We start from the raw sequence: 19463 nt of genomic DNA, 5'->3' as shown, positions 1-19463 counted from the left end.
TAGTTAAAAAAATAAATTTCGCGTTGATTTGTAGTATAATTCCGCCCCCTGCCCGAGACATATTTTGCAGCAAAATGTAAAAATGTTCTTAAATATGTCTTATAAAAAGCTAAAAATTTCAAGTTTATCCAGAATTTTTAGAGATATTTTTATTTTTTACAACATAGATATTTTTTTTACGTGAACAAATCGTTCTGGTTTTCTCAAACGTTTTTTTTTTTCGTTTTCATCAGATTTCAGTTTGTGAGTTTTTAATCAGTTTATTTATTTTTATCTAACAGCTTTATATACCTCAACATATATCTCTAGAGAATAGGTTTTATGATGTTACAAAATCTAAATTAGACTACTCCAAAATTTACTAAAGAAAAAACTATTGTTATAATCGGAAGCGCAAGAGTTGCTTATTTTGGAATTTCAAAATTTTGGAAATACAATAGAAAGTTTTGGAAAAGAAGATTATATACGATAAAATAAATGTGAATGATAAAATGGAGACAAGTGTTGATTTTGATTTAACAGAAAGTTTAAGTTTAAAAGAAAGGAAAAACAAAAAAAAAAAATTTATAAATATTTAAAACCATATCACTAACCTTAAATAAAAACAACAAAAAATATTTCATTTTAACTTACATTTGCTGCCTATTTTTACAGCAGAACCTTATTAATTATTAAAATAGTATTTTTCACACATTTTTAGTAATACATCATCGAACATTTTTTTATCGTGCTTTGTAAATTTGGGCCCACAGTGCGCCGGTAACATCACAGGAACGGGCGGGTTAAAAAAACATGGGCAAATACAGGTTATAAACCCAGTAGATGCCTTGACTTCTATATAACCGTCTCTAAAATGTTATTCGCCTCTGTTGTAATATGTAAATACAGGAAAGTTAAAAATATTATAAAATCATCAACATCAACACTAGTATTGCAATACAATAAAAAAAAAACTGTGTGTGAGATTTTTTTTAATCAACATAAAAAAACACATGATGACCGAAATTTAACGATAATAGTAATTGTCCTTTTAATATGTTTATACAACCCTAATTGATTTTTGATTTTCATTGTTTTTTATTAAACTGTTGCCAAAAACTTTGGATGCTCAAATCTTCCAGATCAATGTTATCAAATTCTCACTTTTTAAAGAAAGGTGGATATAATAGTTAAATTGTTTAAGACCATTACTCATTATTTCAAACTTGAGCATAATTCGTGCAGCATTTGTCAGCGTAATATAATTTTAATAAGTTGGACTTTATTAACTCACGAATTTAAGCCATTATTCGTTAGCGTACCTTTCTTAAACGAATTAATTTCAAATCAACACTTAAATGAACCGATTATTTTATTAACGACTTCCTTACATTTCTTCGAAACATCATTTCAGAAAATACCAGCAGAATAATTTAACTGTTCAGTCGTTAAGTGTAAAGCTAACTCAAATTTGTACTAATTGTAAAATATTTAATTCCCCTTAAATAAAAAAAAAACATTTCATAAAATAATTCACCGTTATTTAAAGCGGATTGTAAGTTTTCGCCAAAAAAGATAATGTAGTAGAATAATGAATGCATAATTTGATCATTTGATATATGTAACATAAGGAAAACATTCAATTTTGTCTAATTTATTTTTTTAAATTCAATATTGATGAGAAATATCTGTACCTCAGAGGCAGACAGATGCAAATCCAAACGTAAAATGTTCAACAAGAGCCTAAAGAATCTACTTTCCATAAAGGATTTCTAACCATTTGTGCCATTCATTTGTATTTTCAGTATCTTAATACATTGGTTCTTTTATTTTAAGACTTAATTTTTTTCAAAATCATTGGACATGATCATAAACTGGATACGAAAATTGAAATGTCATTTCATAAAATTCTGAATTTGCATCCGTCTAAATCTAAGGTACTAATATTAAGTTTGAAAGCTGTTTTCAACCTAAGTCTTTGATGAAATCAATTTAAAAAAATACATCGCGTGATTCAAAGTTTGTGCTTTGTTAAATATTATTATTTTCCACATAAACAAAGATGAAGATCATAAATACAACTTCTAAGAGGTAATATGGATGTTTAAGCATCAACAGGGCTTATGACTTACGATTGGATGACTTAAGGGTAAATTTTACGCACTTTACAAAATTTACCATACTGCATGTTTAAACACTCTAATTTCGCAATAATCTACGTAGGCCTTTACGAGGCTTGTGACTTCATGAGGCCGAATAATGTCAAGATTTTAGCATTTTTATGAAGTTCTTCATGAAAGTTTAATAATCTTTTCATATGCATAAAGCTTTCTAATATTTTTACTCCGGTAAACATATGTCTATAAATGTTTTTTCATAATATCAATTGGCGATGTGTAAGCTGATTCCCGACAATAGGTATATAATTTTTTTTTGTCATAGCGCAAAATTGAACTGGAAAAGTAATTGAAATAGATTGACCTTTTGTAGATTTTTGTTCTTCTGGAAAACAGGGGCAAAACTCCACACTGATGGTATCTTCTTTACCACATAAATTTAGTTTGAGTTTATTATTAATTATATTTTAATTTTTACGTGATGCGGTATACCGAAATCGATTTACGTGTATGTTAGTCGAGTTTTAAGCGGACACTGGCCCCAGGTGACAAAATAATAAATTAAAATAGTTTTTGGAACTTTATACAGGTGCGAAAGGGACAGGATTAAAGTTGGCGAGAGAAAAGGAGACAGGTATAGGAATTTATTTACGCTGTGACACCTTATCAAACGGCCTAACCATCAATAAATAAAAGCACAAAAAAGAAGTACACGACATTTTCTCAAATAAGCATGGTCTATTTTGTAATTAAAATATAAAACCTAATTCCAATGTCCACAAGAAAAATCAATTTGTAAGTATTGCAATATCAAATAGCTACCACTGAGGAGTGAATTAAGTTAAATGTAAAAAAAGTGATGTCAATGGAAGCTACGTATTCCATCGTATCTAACAAAATATTGAATTTTGTTTTTAGATAAAAGATAAAACAAATCAGTAACATATAGGCAATTACAATAAATATAAATCCCTTCATCCAAAATTTTAGTATCTTTAATTATTTATTTGTATGATTTTTTTTCTGAACATGTTCAATTACAGATTATCGACGAAAATACTTTAAATGTTTGTACAAATATACGCGTTTTCGTACATAAATTCCGCTTTTACTTCATACCGTTTCAATATGTACCGATGAAGATAGCGCTTTAAATCGCTTGTACTTTACGAGATAATAGCATTTTGCTATCGGCAGATAGTAGTTCTACATGCATATATAACAGATACCAAATATATTATTAAAAGTTTAATACTTTAAAAGACAATATTTTTTATAATAAGGAAAGAAATACATAAGAAAAAGCATTGAAAGAGAAAAGAGGATCAAGGAAAAAAAGAAAAATTATTTGGGGAGGAGGAAGAGAAGGTACTTACTGTAGTTAATGTAAGTTTGCATGTTGTAGGTATGTTACACATTGTCACAAGAATATGTTGCTCAAGTTACGCTCATTGCTTACACAAAATTAAGGAGCTTCATGCTTCAACTATGTAGGTAGGTACCCACCCGTGTGTAAGGCATGATTTACTTTAATACGTAGAAATGAAGGAAAAAATCACAAAAATGTGTGTGATTTAAAATGCTTGTATTTCTTTTAAAAATCAGACAAATTAAATTTGGTTTCCGCCACTTTCATGATCAATTTATTATCTTTAAATTAATTTCAGAAAATTTAAGTTCAATACTTTGTATTTATTGAGATCCCAGATACCCAAGTTTAGTCTAAATTTAAATGGCCTAATCTGCCGGTCTAAACGTAATTATATTTTAGTTATATAAAACTTATAAGTATATTTTTTTAACGGAAATACCTTTAAAATAAATTGTTTGAATGAAGTTGATGTTTTGAAACATTTGTTTTAAAATGGCAAAATCGTACGATTTCCTAATTTTGCGTTCGTTTTACCATATAAGCCTTAAGTCATATATTACTAGTATTGTGGATTAATGTATTTGGATTAATACTTCAAAACTCAAGATTACATTTTACATTCACAATTTCTATCATATTCGTATTTTTATTTTTACTAGCATCTAAATGATCAAAATAGATTGAAATTCCCTTTAATACATTCCCTTCCAAGATATATTAAGCCTTTGTCAACGCTCTAAAAGGAATATTCCTTGCTCACCTGCTCAGGTAAATGCGGTCGGAGAGAAATTTAATAGAAGTAGCACTTACAAGAAGATAATTGGGTATAAATCAATATTACGATACTACAAAAAAATAATCGAAAGGCTTGGAATAAGACGATTTGATAAGGAAATTATAAAATGATATAAAAAACATTTTTTTAGTATCTAAAAAAAATTCTTTAGTGTGTAAGGTTATATTTGTGTAACGTAATCGTTCGTAACGTTATATCAATCTTTATATTTCTAAATTATTTTATTTATTTTAAATTAAAGCTTCAAGTAAAATAAATGAAACTTTAGCGGACCTGTTGCAAGAAGCAATATCTTCCAGATGTCCAAAAAACAGACTGGTCAAAAGAAGAGTTAAATTTATTTCAACAGAGAGGGAAAAAGTTTTCGAGAAGAAATTTGGAAGTCTAGGCATTTACAGGGCTTATGACCTGTCATTGGCTGGTTTAAGTGGCCACTTTACACACTGTGTAACATTCACCATGGGCGGATGAATCTCACCCACGTGATAAAGGTTTCAGCTCTTTCACTTCACAAAAGTCAACAGATGGAAGAGTTGAGGAAATGTGGATGTTCAAACATGGGCAGAATGGTGAATGTTACACAGTGTGTAAAGTGGCCACTTAAACCAGCCAATGACAGGTCATAAGCCCTGTAAATGCATAGACTTCCAAATTTCTTCTCGAAAACTTTTTCCCTCTCTGTTGAAATAAATTTAAATATGAACAACTCCCTAGGGAGGAAATCCAGCCAGTCTGCAAGCATTTGGACATAATCAAACATTGTTAAAAGAAGAGTTATTCAAAAAATTGTAATTCAAAAACGAATATATGTTTTATAGATACATGCACGAAAAATAACCTAATTAATTTTAAAAGAAAACAGCTTGTTTAATGAAAAGATAAGGCCTGCACATGTTTATTTAAAGAAAAGTTAATTAAGTTATACACATATTAGGATGAGGAATGAAGAATAAGATTATGTATAATGAATATTTAAAGCATTAAATTTGTGGTCAAATATTTTACTTAATGTTATTAAATATGCGTATACTTACCAACTTTTCTATGTCTACCGGTTTCGAGACGTACCCGTCTTTTTGTCAGGACACCAATTAAACTAACATGCAGAACCCACTATACACCTTCACCATAGTTGTTGCACAAAAACATAAAACCAACACGACATGCATTTTAATAAGCACATGCACTAATTAGGACAAACATGCACTGCACTTTAAAACGGTTAATCAGTATGGGATTAAGAATACAGCTCTGGGTGTGAAGTAGAACCCGAAGCCCGGACAAGTGTTTTCTGTTCAATTACAGTGTAATTATTGACAGGTAGGTCTTGAAACCGGTAGACATTAAAAAATTGTGTAAGTGGTTTTTTACAAGAATTTAAAAAATTTCATTCTCCAAATCCAACACCGTTTTCTAAGAAGAGTGGCATGGTTGCTCGGACAACAAAGGGGTAATTATTCCTATTTTGAAATAGAGCAATCACTTAATCAGTCTTCATTGAAGAGACGTAGAGCTGAGATGGACCTTATATGCATTTTATTAATACTTAATGATATAAGTGATATCCCGTCTCTGTTGCAATCAATTTTTTTTCATGTTCCCAGCCATATCACCAGAAGTCAAAATATGCTTTTTATTAAATCTTCTGAGAGCAACTTTTATTATTAAGTCCAGAATGTGTAGATTAGTCAATTTATCACAAGACATGGAATTCTTTCGGCTAGATCTTCCAGCTTTTCGTATATCTCTTTGCGACTACAGAGTGTGGGATGAAGTTGAATTAGCATGGTTAAGCTTGAGGTCTTATGTTTTTCGTTTTAAGGAATATATTGTATACCAATATTGTTTTTCTCTTGTTTGTCTATGCTACATAGTTTTATTTTCTTTTTGTTCAGTTTCTTGTATTTTTGTTTCTTCATGTAACTGTTGTAATTGGCTAAGGCCGTGTGTATAATAAATAAATATATAAATGACATACTATTTCAAATAATGTTCGCGAATTTGGATACAATCTCATCGCACGGAACAAATCTTCACAATAATATTCTTTACATAATAAAATTCAAATGCGTCCAAGTTACTTAAATAATTTCCAACGTTGCTTTTCAATAAAGTATTGTGAAACTACTATATGGTACAGAAGACACGTTCAACGTTCATTCAGCTACTTGGATGCATATGTGCAAATATACACTTTATGAAGTGCTCTATTGCCAGTCCGCACTGAAGTGAGGTATGAAGTGTCGAGTGTTTCTTTGTTATGTTCATTACTGCATTAACGTTGGATCAACATTTTAGAATTTAATAAGATCGTAGACTTTAAAGCAATTTTATCAACGCCAGTATATCAAACCCATGTAACATGTTTGATAAATATATTTATTACAAAGTCATTATGAGATATTTAACATTAACACAATACACACTTGAACAGTGCTATGATTATGACTAGTGGCAAGATGATAGTAGACACCGTAGATAGCGAACATCCGAGTTGCGTGGTGTGACATCTCTCCGTACCTACGCACGGAGAGATCGTATCCGAAGAATTTCGGTGATCATGTAAAACGAACACAAAAATTTATTACACATGCTATTATTAAATCAGAGCACATTTCGATTAAATAATATTAAAAAGCCAAATAAATACCTAAAATACTACATTTAATAATGGGTCCTATTTGACCCGCAACCACGCGCATATTTTTTGGCCTGCAGGTTTTAAGAGTTAAAGATTTAACCAAGACAAACATTAAAGTAAAAATAAAACCATTTACTGTAAGCCGTTTATATTTTTGTTTCGTTTTTTGGTAAATTGTGGTTTGATATGTTGTGGTATGGAATGGAATGATATGTGGCACTATGGCGTAGGCAAATTAAACATCAACCTCCCTAAAATTTTATGTTTTTTTTATTTTTTGCACAAGTATCCCTTCCAAAGTCCCCACACCTCTAGTATCGGGTTATCTCCCTTCCCACCAACGTCCAAATGATTGTGGTTTTTATTATTTTTTACCAAACGTTTATAATAGCTATTTAGGAGAAAATTGTGAATCGCGAAAAAGATTCTCAATATACTATCGGGGGTTTAAAAACACAAAGAGGAAAAAATAATTTGTGAGTTAAACTCACTTTCAGTAATGCCATAATAACATTTTTTGAATTTTATGGGATCAAAATAAATATTTCCGTCTATCACGAAATCATATTGTTAAAGTATCCCTTTTGTGATCCAAAACGCCTATATTTTCTATGGTACTTCGTTCTTTTTAATCTGCTTTATACATAGGTTGAAAAATATGACTTAACGAAACACGTAATTGTCCGAATACTTTAAACATACGATAAAATTAAACCCATCCGAAAAATATGTGGTAATATTGAGAATAAGAGTTATTTTATCCAACTCTTTTTGAGGTTTAATCTTGAACAAAATGGCTTGATTTGGGTGTGGTTATCTGAAAACACCCATTTTCAATTTATTCTAAAATATTTCAAACATTCACTTAAATGTTATTTTATATTTATACATATAAAAAGTTCAGTTCTCTGATAAAAAAATATCTTAATCCTAGACGAGCCTTTTTGACTCGCAGGCCGGACTCAATCATTTAAAAAAACTTGTAGAGCATTGCTTTATTAAACTAAATGCAGTATAAAATATTGAATGTACTGCTTTACAAATGTACAGTTTATGTTGTGTTTTTATTATTTTCTTGTAAGTTTTATACAATAAATAATATAGGGGTACATAAATTAATATATAAACTTAAATACGTAGTGTTTAAAACTTTCTGAACATTTTATTAATTATCTCTGTCATCTTTTTATTCTCACATGTAATTTTTTTAAAGTACATCGTTAAGTGTTCCCTGCACGGGTGAGGTCACATTATTTTTATTATTAATCTTTGTTTACAATGAAAAAAAATTTTAACGCTTCAGGCGCCAGTCCAGAGACAGTAAATTATTATGTCACTTTTAAAAAAACAAATATTTAATGTTAATCTTCTCGAGAATGAAACCCAAAACCTCAAGCATAAAAGGTGAATGTACCAACAAAATCACTGTGAGGCGGACTTTTCTTAAAAGTAGCAAGCGCATATTTTGATTTTAATGTTAAATTATATGGGATTAACATAAGTCTTCTCCGTAATTTTCCAAATTTAAAAAAGAGCACCAAAAGTAAAATAAAATGGAAAAAAATATACTTCATTCACAAGAAAATTTTCTGCTCTAAGATATTGTTTTTTTTTTCATTACACTTGTTATTTGATTTGATTGCAAGCATTCGAAAAGGGATGTCAAGTAGATGAAAGTAAGCATTCAGCACTCAATCAAGGGAATGAAGCTGCCAAAGATGCTCGCAATATTTGTGCAATGAACGATTAATGAGTTTATGAGAGTTATGCCTTGTCATTGACTGGTTTAAGTGGCTTTATACAAAACATTGTAATATTCACCATTCTGTCTATGCTTGAACATCTTTATTACTTAAATTCTTCCATTTGTTGATCTTTGTGAATATAAAGAGCTGAAACCTTAATTATGCCGGTGAGTTTCTGTTTTGTTGTTTTATTTTAATTTTAATTAGTCATTTTAATAAATAAAAATACAATGTATTTTTTTTTATTCTGGGTTAAAGTATGCAATGTATAATCGATTTTTTTTTCAAAAGCACTATTTTGGAGAAATGACGTTTTAAAATGGCGAAAACGGCATGGTTTCCTTACTTTTTATCACACTAATAAAACATAAGAACGTTTAAGTTACTTTATATAAGGTCTACAACATGACAGAGCGTCTGAGTAGGGAATCCTACAAATCCCCTTTAGAGAGCTTTTATTGGTCATTAAAATGAATTACATACGGCATTGAACTCAGCGGCCAGGAATGCTTGTTCAGCTCCTATGAAGACCGTGGCTGGAAGTAGCAGGAGTTGGTAAGGGTCAGCAGTCTGCCTTAATGTCGCCATCAGACTCTTCACGGCTGACTCCTTGGGTCTACTCGGCCTATTTATGGTGTATCTAGAACACATAAAACAGACCATTCGAGAAATAATCAATTAGAACGAATTGTGAGGCTGTAGTCCGGTAAAACGCATGAAAAATGATGAAATCATACGATTTCGCCATTTTGAAACGAACATTTTTTTTAAATCGCGCAATAATAAAAAAAATATATAAATAAATAAGATACAATTTTTTTTTTAAAGGTATTTCCATTAAAAAATATACTTAAAATATTTATATAACTAAAATTTAATTACTTTTTGACCCGCAGATTACGCCATTTTAAATTTAGACTAAACCTAGGTATCTGGGATCTCAATAAAGACTAAGTATTGAACTGAAATTTGTTGCAATAATTTAAAGAATTATCTCGAATTATTAAATTGAACATGTAAGTGGCGTAAGCCAATTTTTTTAATGATTTTAAAAAGAAATACAAGTATTTTAAATCACACACATTTTTGTGACATTTTCCTTTATTTCAACGTAAGATTTTGCCTTCGGTTATACTTAAAAAATAAAATTTATTGTAATACTTAAATTGAAACCTTTTTTTATAGAAGAGTATTCCCTGTTTTTTTAAATGAAGATAACTCTGGTGGTAATATTTAATTAATATTTTATTTTAACTTTGGGGCCACGTTACTCATATAAAGACTAAGTATTGAACTAAATTTTATTAATATGATTTGAAGATAGTTTAAGACATTACGTTAAATGTTGTAGTTTAAATTCCTTAAAAGGGTGTTTTAAATTCATTAAAGTTACGTTAGACTTTTGACAACCTCAAAATATATAAATTATTCATAGTGACGTGTGGTTTTTTACCTCAAAGATGACCCAAAACGGAAAACTAAATGGATGTGTCCTCGTCACCCTTTCTGGAAGTTAAATTTTGCCTTCAAATTTCGCATGCTCCGTAAAGGTATTTTGATAACTGTTGTAATTTTGTAAACAAAATACAATTATTCGATGACAGATAAAATTATTTTTGTTTAAAATAGTATAAAATGAATCCATTTACTGAATAATGGCGTAAAACGGAAATATTCATCCCTTTTGACTCGAAAAAATTCCAATAAAAATAAAAAATATTTCTTATGTTATATGTACCTACCAAATAAAGAAATTGTAAGAACGTTTTAAAATTATAATTTAGGCATTATTTAAGGTTCATTTTTAATGTCCAGTGGGCTTTCAAACTGATGATAAATTGTCAAATTTCATGAATGCTATGTTAGTATCTTACTATTTATCGTGTTTATTTAATCAAATATGTTTAATTTTAATCGCAATGTATTTAAAACTTGCCTAAATTATTATTTGTAAGGACGACAGGAATTCGCTTTAAAACAGATAACGCCAGATCTCAAACTGAAAAAAAACGAACTTCTCTGTGTAATGCCGACTACAAGCATAAGAAGAAAAAAAACAGAGGCCAACTTCAGGATACCAGTAACAAAAAAAATAATCTCAACGCTTTTTAATTTCAGTAAATAGGTGGGTAAATAAATTTTCAATTTCGTATATATTTGAATATACATTCGGGATGATTGGGTTTAATGTGCTATTTCGTCCAACAGACCAAAATTTTAATTCATGTTTGTAAATATTAACATTGATTTATATGGAGATTGTAAAACACCTGTAAAAGGATTTCTGTGTTTTCCTGTCTGGATGGATGAAGAATACAGTTCCATATGTGGAATAGAATCATAACCCTTTACAACCCTTGTTTTCGACACAATGGTTGTTGTCTGGTAAAAAATCTGAATAAGGAAATTGGGTACAGATAAGTCCGCCTTCTTTTTGTTTTTCATGGATTTTTCAAACTTTGATATTTCATCATTCCCAGACTGGCACCTGAAGCGTAAGACTGATCACCTTGCCTTTATGAAATAAATGATAAAAAAGGTGCATTTGGTTTACCAATATTATGTTCCATGCACTGGGTGCGGAAAGAGGGATGATGATGATGTAAAATTATAATTATTTTATTTTTTTTAGATTAGCATTAATGAGTAATGCTTAATTTAAACATTCTTAAAATCTACTTTAATTAAAAATGTTTATAATTTACAAAAGGTGTGTATATAGCATAATCTAGGCGGAAATGGCAATTGTGACATCGCGAGTCAGGAGAGACAACACCGCTTGCTTCTTAAATGCCTGCCCTTGCAGTAGGAACACATTGACAGTACCGTTAAGTGAGATTTCGTTATTATGATTTACAAACAACAGACAATACATATGACACTGGCATAATAATCACAAATTGTTATTCCAGATATTGTTCATCAATTATATGTGATGTGTTCACACGCACGCACGAATAAAGAAAAACTATATTAAATTTGAATTTTTTAAAATGGCTATCTGAATTAAATTCTATGCTTGTTATAAAATTAATAAGAATAAATTATTACTTACAGGTTATTACAAATTATTTTATATAACTAACATAAGTGGCTATTTGATTTTACAAATTGCGTTACAGTTTGGCTATAATTATTTAATGTATTTAATGTGGGTGTAATTTGCAAATTGAAAAATGCTGTTTTCGCGATAGAGTTGACCTTATTACATCCGATTGGGGACTGGCTGTTTTCTGCATAGCTACGTTCAAATGTTGTGTACGATCTCAATCACCGACTGGGTACATTCAGGGGTAAATTTTTTAAACAAAATGCTAAATCAACATAACAATGAATTATTTTACAAATATATATAAATTCTAAAACCTGCATTCTAAATTATAACTTATATATACCAAAATGATCTAGGTGCTGATCATAAGACTGAAGGATTCTGCCCTGGTTACATTGGGTAACGAAGATTTTTTTTTGCACGAATGATTCAATTAAATTAATGTGAGTTATGTAATGTGTTGACCATACAACCGATCCAAATTCCAAATCACTACGAACTAATGAATTGTATAAACAAATTATCGATGATACAGATTTAATTATTTTTTTCTTTGATATATTTTGTTGCCCTTTAATAATGGGGAATATTTTTATGTATTATTTATTTCCTTTTTTAATTACGATAAAAAAAAATTTACAAAAAATACCATATAATCTTTTAAATAATAGTTTATTTTCTCTTTCTTATGTTACACAAAATATTAAAACTGTGCATTATTTATTATAGGAGCAAAATTCATTAAAATGTTCTTGTATACCCACGAACAGGCCATGCCTTTGTGGGATTATTTTGTTTTTATTATTAATATGTATTTTATTGCTATGTAATTATGCTTTATTTTTTCAATACTCAGTTTTACATCTTATGTATGTTGTAAAAAAAACAAAAGAATTAAAAAAAAAAAAATGGCTACATATTCTGAATATAAATCCATTAGGGCTTTTTCATTGACATTATTAAAATGAGTGGAAAATTTAACGCGTGAGTCAAGAATCAATCTGATTGTAGTCCCGCGGCTAGTGCGACTCACGGATCAGAGGCCCGAGGTTTAAATTCTATTCAAGCGCAACTTGATTCCCATTTTTTAATAGTGAGTTATTTAAAACTCTTTGAAATCTCAAGAAAGCTATTTTTCTTTTATAATATGATAGTGGGCAGAATGCCAAGATAGAAGTGCGCGGTACCCTATCTATGAACATGTTTGCTGGAAACGTTAGATGTTAACAGCTTTAGATGCCAATAAGTTTGTTCATAGTAAGTTTTACGATGCTTTAAAGGTACAATATTGAGCTGTTATTTGTTCAATTGTATGATGCTAGAACCTGTGAGAATGCCGCATTCAAATTCATACAAGCATGACAACAATATCATAATGGACGTTCGTGGAACCGTTAAGTAGGAGATATGTATTTGTACTGACTTGCATATATATTGCACTTTAACAACAAAAAAAATCAAATTGAGTGAAGGTACGAGCAAATTTACTAGCATGTAACAGGCGATAGCAGACTGCTATTGTTTTAAACTAGCTGACCCGACAAACGTTGTCCAGCCCGAACGTTGGAAAAAGACTTTTATTGATAAATAGGTACCTAGGTACTTGTTTGTGATTAAACTCTAAAACTAAAAATTGTGAATATCAAAAAAATATTGAATTTAAGTAGGTACTTGTTTATGGTTGAATTCCAAAACATCAAATATTTTTTTTTTCAAATATGGCATTCTTTTTGCAAACGTCAAACTCCGGTCGTCTCACCAACAACGGGGTGTACTTATGTAAGAATACGATTTTTTTAAATTTATTGAATTTAATATTATTTTAGTGTTACCAAAAATCCAATAAAAAAAAATAAACGGGTAGAAATTATAAGGAATCTAAGGAAAGAATCTGATTGAGATCCATAAAAAAACAAATGCTGTTTGTAAACATTCAAAAACCAACTTTTTTTATACACAAAAAAAACAATATCTTTCCATTTTTTTGCGAATGCATTCTCCTCAAATGCAACCCTGGTAGATCGATGAATAAAACATGTATGCTTCTAACTTTTTTTTTACATATTCGATTGAAAATTTTAATATCTACAAACGCGCACAGCGCAAAGATCTATATTTCTCTGAAAACCACACGTAAATCGGTTTTAGGAGGAGTACGGTGACATCACACGTACATAGGAATTATATATATTAACATTACAGATTATTCGCTATTCATTGTTATCGCTTACTAACCGAACTTTTTGCGTAGTAATGCATTATTTTTTGTAAGTTATGTGTAGTTTTGGCATCATTATTCTGAGTGAGAATTTTTTCCTTATAACATTTAGATTGCTCCGAAGAGCAAAAAATAAATTGTGAGGCCCGAAGCGGTGATATTTCATGGTGTCCGATTACATAAGGCTGTTGCCTGCTAGTAGCTTAGTATTTATTTATATCATCCTTATCATACCCTTATCTGCGCCTTAAAGGGTAAAAAATTAACTGCATGTATCCACAATGCAGCGTTTCTCGATCAATTGGTATGTTGAGATAATCAGTCTTTCACTTCCAGTCAAGAAACAGTAAAATATTGTAGTACAAAGTCAGTTCTTCCAGGAATCACATTAGGACCTCGAGCGTTGTAGTAAAATATGGAGCGGACTTATCTACATTCGATTGCCTTTTAATTATTTTTAATTGAAAGTATTCAAGTCCAAAATACTCATCTGGGATTCTGGTTCTTTTTTGCTTTACATTTTTGTCACTTCGCCCTTGCTGTAAAGTGTTCAGCGCGTTTGCTCACAAAATGTCACGGATGTGATGGAGTAGAAGTAAGTTTTATGTTGTGATGGCAGTCTTGCCTGTCCGGGAGACTGCACTGATTGTGCGTTGAACCGAACAAACGCGTCCTCCTTAACCCTCATAATATCTATATATTAATAAGTAAATTAGTACAACCATTAAAAAAAAACATTTCGCATAAAAAAAATTAATTAAAAAACGTATTTATAAGTCTTTCTCATACTTATTTAAAAACACACAGTTGAAAAAAAAGATCGTTTAGTTCTTTTTTCCTAAAACGGTCTGAAACATTAGTCTTTTTTACAAACTTGCGCTGCGGACTATAGACAAACAGGTTTTGCGCAAAAACAACAAGCAAACCTGGTTTGACGCTTCAGCTTTCTTGGACAGTCGCAACATAATGTTCTTACAGCTGATGCGCCAGGGTCACTTGGTGGTAGCGGAAGTGGTAAATTGTGTCCTTGCATACGACGCAAAGATCTGCGAAATTTTTTCTAGAGTTTTTCCATTGTAATTTGCAATCGTTGTTGGTTATCTAGTATTTTTTTCAGTGCTGATGCTGTAATGAAAAATTGATATGAGGTTCACTGCTTTGTTTTTTCAGGCATAAAATTCATTAACGTAGAGCGTAAAACCGTAGAGAATTTTCGAGGTAGGTGGTGTTTGGTAACAAAACCATTTTTGTCACAGTAATTATGGCGAGTTGAAATTAAAGCTCTTTGTTTGTTAATCTCTTTGTATATTTCATCTTTAATAGCAAAATTTTCATCCGCTACTTCGTCACTGATGTCATTAAATGCATGTTCTTCTTCTTCCAACCACAGCTGATTTTGGTGTTCATTAGAATCAATTAATGTTTTACTAGCCTTCTTTTTTGAGTTGAAGTTGAAATCTGTGAAAAACTATGCTGATTAAGCATAATGCTGAAGCGACGATTAATAAACATAATTAACTGAGGTGAGGTCTATAAGACAGTAGGGTATTATAACTATTTTACTGACGATACGTTCATTCGATTTATTAATGATTATTGACCTTTTGTCTTTTAGACATCGTATAGCCCTAACTTAACACATGTATTTACTGCAGTCGTCATCGCTGTACTGATGAGTAATGGTGGGAATAATAGAATAAAAATAATCGAAATATTCGATTATTAAAAAGATCGAGACATTTCGAAATGCTTACAACTAATCGAGTTCACTCGTACTAATCGGAAAAATGATCAAGATATCTCGAGTGAATTCATTCGAAATGGATTTCCGAGACAATCGAGATATGAATTCGGACTTGAGATTTCGAGACAATCGAAATATGATTTTGGACTTAACATTTCGAGACAATCGAAATATGATTTCGAACTTGACATTTCGAGACAATCCTTATATGATTTCAGACTTGAGATTTCGAGACAATCGAGATATGATTTCGGACTCAAGATTTCGAGACAATCGAGATATGAATTCGGACTTGAGATTTCGAGACAATCGAAATATGATTTTGGACTTGACATTTCGAGACAATCCTTATATGATTTCAGACTTGAGATTTCGAGACAATCGAGATATGATTTCGGACTCAAGATTTCGAGACAATCGAAATATGATTTCGAACTTGACATTTCGAGGCAATCGAAATATGATTTCGGACTTAAGATTTGGAGACAATCGTAATATGATTTCGGACTTGACATTTCGAAAGCAATGGTGATTAATTTTAAGGTATTTTCGGAAGTGCAAAATATCATTCGTGTTCAATAAAATTCAATATCTAATGTTTAATAAATTGTTGCTATGGGTTCGTGTTAATAATATAGAGGGACTAACCTGAGCTGATTAAGATGTGGGTAAACATTCACAACTTTTAACATTTTTGTGAGTCGTATCATCAGCACTATGATTTTAATTTTGAATTTATTTTGAAATTACTCTGCGTGTGACGTATTAAGTTCACGTATGTTAGTTTGTTTCCCGGAAATAGGATAACTATCATCATCATCATCATTCTCTTTCCACACTCAATGGTGCATAGGGCACTGCATTGGTAAACCAATCGTAGCGTGTTTTGATCATTTTGTGTTACATGAAGGTCAGATGATTAGTCTTACGCTTCAGTTACCAGTCCAGGGACTGTGAAATATTTTAGTGTGAAAACACCCTTATAAATAAATATTTCAAATCAACCATGTCGGGAATCGAACCCGAGACCTCTTGCATGGTAGGCAAATGCGCTGACCATGAAACCACAAGGCCGACATATAACTATCACAACGTTATATTATTGGTTAATTTCGGCGAACTTTCTTTCATTCATTTTCAAGAAATTTACAATTTATTGTTCCAATTTTTACCGTGCGTAGTAAAACATGTTTTATATCAAATTTCCCGTAGGGTAGAACTTCCACGTTATTATTTTGAAGTACTTTGTTATTACACATGTATTTTTTAACCCCCCCACCCAACAGTGAGCAATGTTGTTTTTTTTGCCGTTTTCTTACATGTCACGGTTTAAAAAAAATCGATTGATATTTCGATTATCTAAATATTTCGATTATTCCCATCATTACTGATGAGTGATGATTAGCATACATTGGTATAGGAAGGTACTGAGCGAGATAGAACGATTAGTCACGAGATATCGACGTGGCAACTGCGCAAATGTTTTGCTGTGTCTGACAGAAGTAACGTCACCGGCAGAGTGTAAAATATACCATTTTCCACGAGGTTGTACTTAAAAATTGACTTAATTGATTTTCTCATAAAATATTATTTGACATAGCATAACAAATAATGAAAATAAATTGCAACTTGATAATCTTAGAAAAAATATTTTAATTTATTTCTCAAACTTATAAATCTTATTTAGTAGATATACAAATAAATAATCGCACACAAATTTATCTTACCAGATGCCATTATAGTATTTCATTCGCCGAAGAACCATTGAGTACATAAACCCGGGAGTAATAAAATGCGTAAGAGCACTTGTGGGGAAAATAATGGATTACCTGATAACAGGGACTTTTGTTTGTGATAGCATTTACAAAAAAAATATATTCCGTATTAAGAGAAATGGTTTTGCCTCCAAACCATTGGGAATTTATATTTTATTAATAGTTTTCTATGTCAAACAAATAATGAATTCTTGTTATATTTCCCATGGGAACATTTTTAATTTAACGGGTATATTATACAACACAAACAAACTTCTCGTTTCTCCAGTATGAAATACCACAGTATTGTACATAGTAAGAAACGCGTCTTGAAAAAAATATTTTTGTAAAAATAAATAACTATAAAAAAAAAAATATTAAAAAAGATCGATTATTTTGTTTTTGATATAAAAAAATATTATCATGGAGCACTCTCTTGCTAAATTCAAGTGGGTTTGATTAAATCAGAGGTATTCAATTTTGTTCTATTTTTGAAGACCCCGTCTTTCAATTTTTTGTAAAGAAATTCATAAATTTCAAATGTGTTTTGGAAGCCGACGCTTTACCTATTCACTTTCTTCTTTTTCTTGCGGTACCTTATCAGGTCCCCCTGACGTTGGCGATCACTACAGCAAAAACGTCTTGGTCCTGTGCTACTCCGAGGCCAGGAAAACTGCTTGTTGGATGTACTAGCCATAGTGATTCCTGGGAAAAGATGACCGGCGTGGTTTTCCGTTGCCTTCTCTGGTGGATTTTTTTGTCTGAATTACTTTTCCTTAGCTGGTTAGTTCTGGTTTGGAGGCGCCACAAACTCACCTTTCATCTTCTCGTTATCTGCTGTAATCACACCGTTATGAGTGTGATCCCATAGGCCACGGTTTGTGACGTGGACGCTAACGAGTTGGACAAGTCAGTAGTGTTGCCGGTGGAATGCAACTGGGCGTTCGCAGCATTTTATAGAATCACACCCTCCAGCAAGATGTGACTCAATGCGACCCTACTTTAATAGAGTTGAATGCATAGTGGGAACATTAAAAAAAAACATTGTTAAGAACTAATTGATGAAAGTTTTCGTAGTTTTCCGCAGACAATCGCCTGACTCCGGCAGAAGGCCGGCGTCGGACCGGTGCAACATGTGGTAATGCTTACGTTACTGTGAAGGCTTTTATTAAATCCTACTCGTTGCTACTTGTTGCTACGAGGACATAGTGAACAAAATTATTGTTTACTAAGTACCTTATCATCATCAATGGCGCTTCAGCCCGTTGTGGGCCCTGACCTCCTCCAGAATCTGTCTCCATTCCTCCCTGCACCCTGCGGCTCTTCTTCAGTTCGTCAGGCCAATTGCTCTAATGAAACTTTTCACATTGTTCGACCATCTTCATTTTGGCCTACCTCTGCTTTGTCTGCCTTCCGGAGAAGTATAAATATTTTTTTTTGAGGTTCGATTATCATTCATTCTGTTCACATGGAACAAATATTGGAATCTTCCTATTTTTATGAATTGTGCAATTTTAGGTTCACTATATAGTGCCTCTAATTCATGATTAAACCGGCTCTTCCCCACTCCGTTTTGGTTGATTGTACCAAATATCTTCCTTAATATAATAAGTACCTACCAGAAAAATGTATTTTTCCTACAGAAAGCGCTAATTGGTCAAATAAATAAGTGAAAGTGTATTAAGTATTTTTAAATTAAACACTTTTATTTAAATATAAGTTATAACATCATATACTTAAATGTTTATCATGTACAATCAATTTTTTTAATTTATTAATTTTACTTTGTTAAATTAAAAATACATGATTGATTTAAAATTGTATCAAAGATGTACATAACTATCGTACACGATCTCGTATCTGTACCCATTATCCTTCCGTACACTCCTCTAAATTTGGATTGAGGTCACTCCTTTGCATTGCTTCTACTCAATATAACCTTCTGCCTATTCACTTTAAATTAATTTCTTATCACTCTACCAATAATAATCATATTTCGAAAAAAAAAATCATTCCTTAAACTATTTCTCAACAAATTTTTGACT

General features: G+C 31.2%; 1 protein-coding gene across 2 annotated transcripts in view; it reads right to left on the bottom strand.

Annotated features, from left to right (window-relative positions):
- Positions 1-19463, bottom strand: part of LOC148281518 (UNC93-like protein) — a 226336-nt gene that overhangs the window by 62988 nt on the left and 143885 nt on the right. For both annotated transcript variants that reach the window (XM_088226600.1, XM_088226599.1), the window contains exon 7: positions 9134-9290. In XM_088226600.1, coding sequence (XP_088082726.1) covers positions 9134-9290 — 157 coding nt within the window. The remainder of the gene's footprint in view (positions 1-9133; positions 9291-19463) is intronic.

Source organism: Micrasema longulum, unplaced genomic scaffold (genome assembly GCF_059751315.1).
Source record: "Micrasema longulum isolate JH-2025_06_02 unplaced genomic scaffold, ASM5975131v1 h1tg000444l, whole genome shotgun sequence".
NCBI lineage: Eukaryota > Metazoa > Arthropoda > Insecta > Trichoptera > Brachycentridae > Micrasema > Micrasema longulum.
The sequence above is the reverse complement of the archived record's forward strand: the minus strand, read 5'-3'. Positions and strand labels throughout refer to the sequence as shown.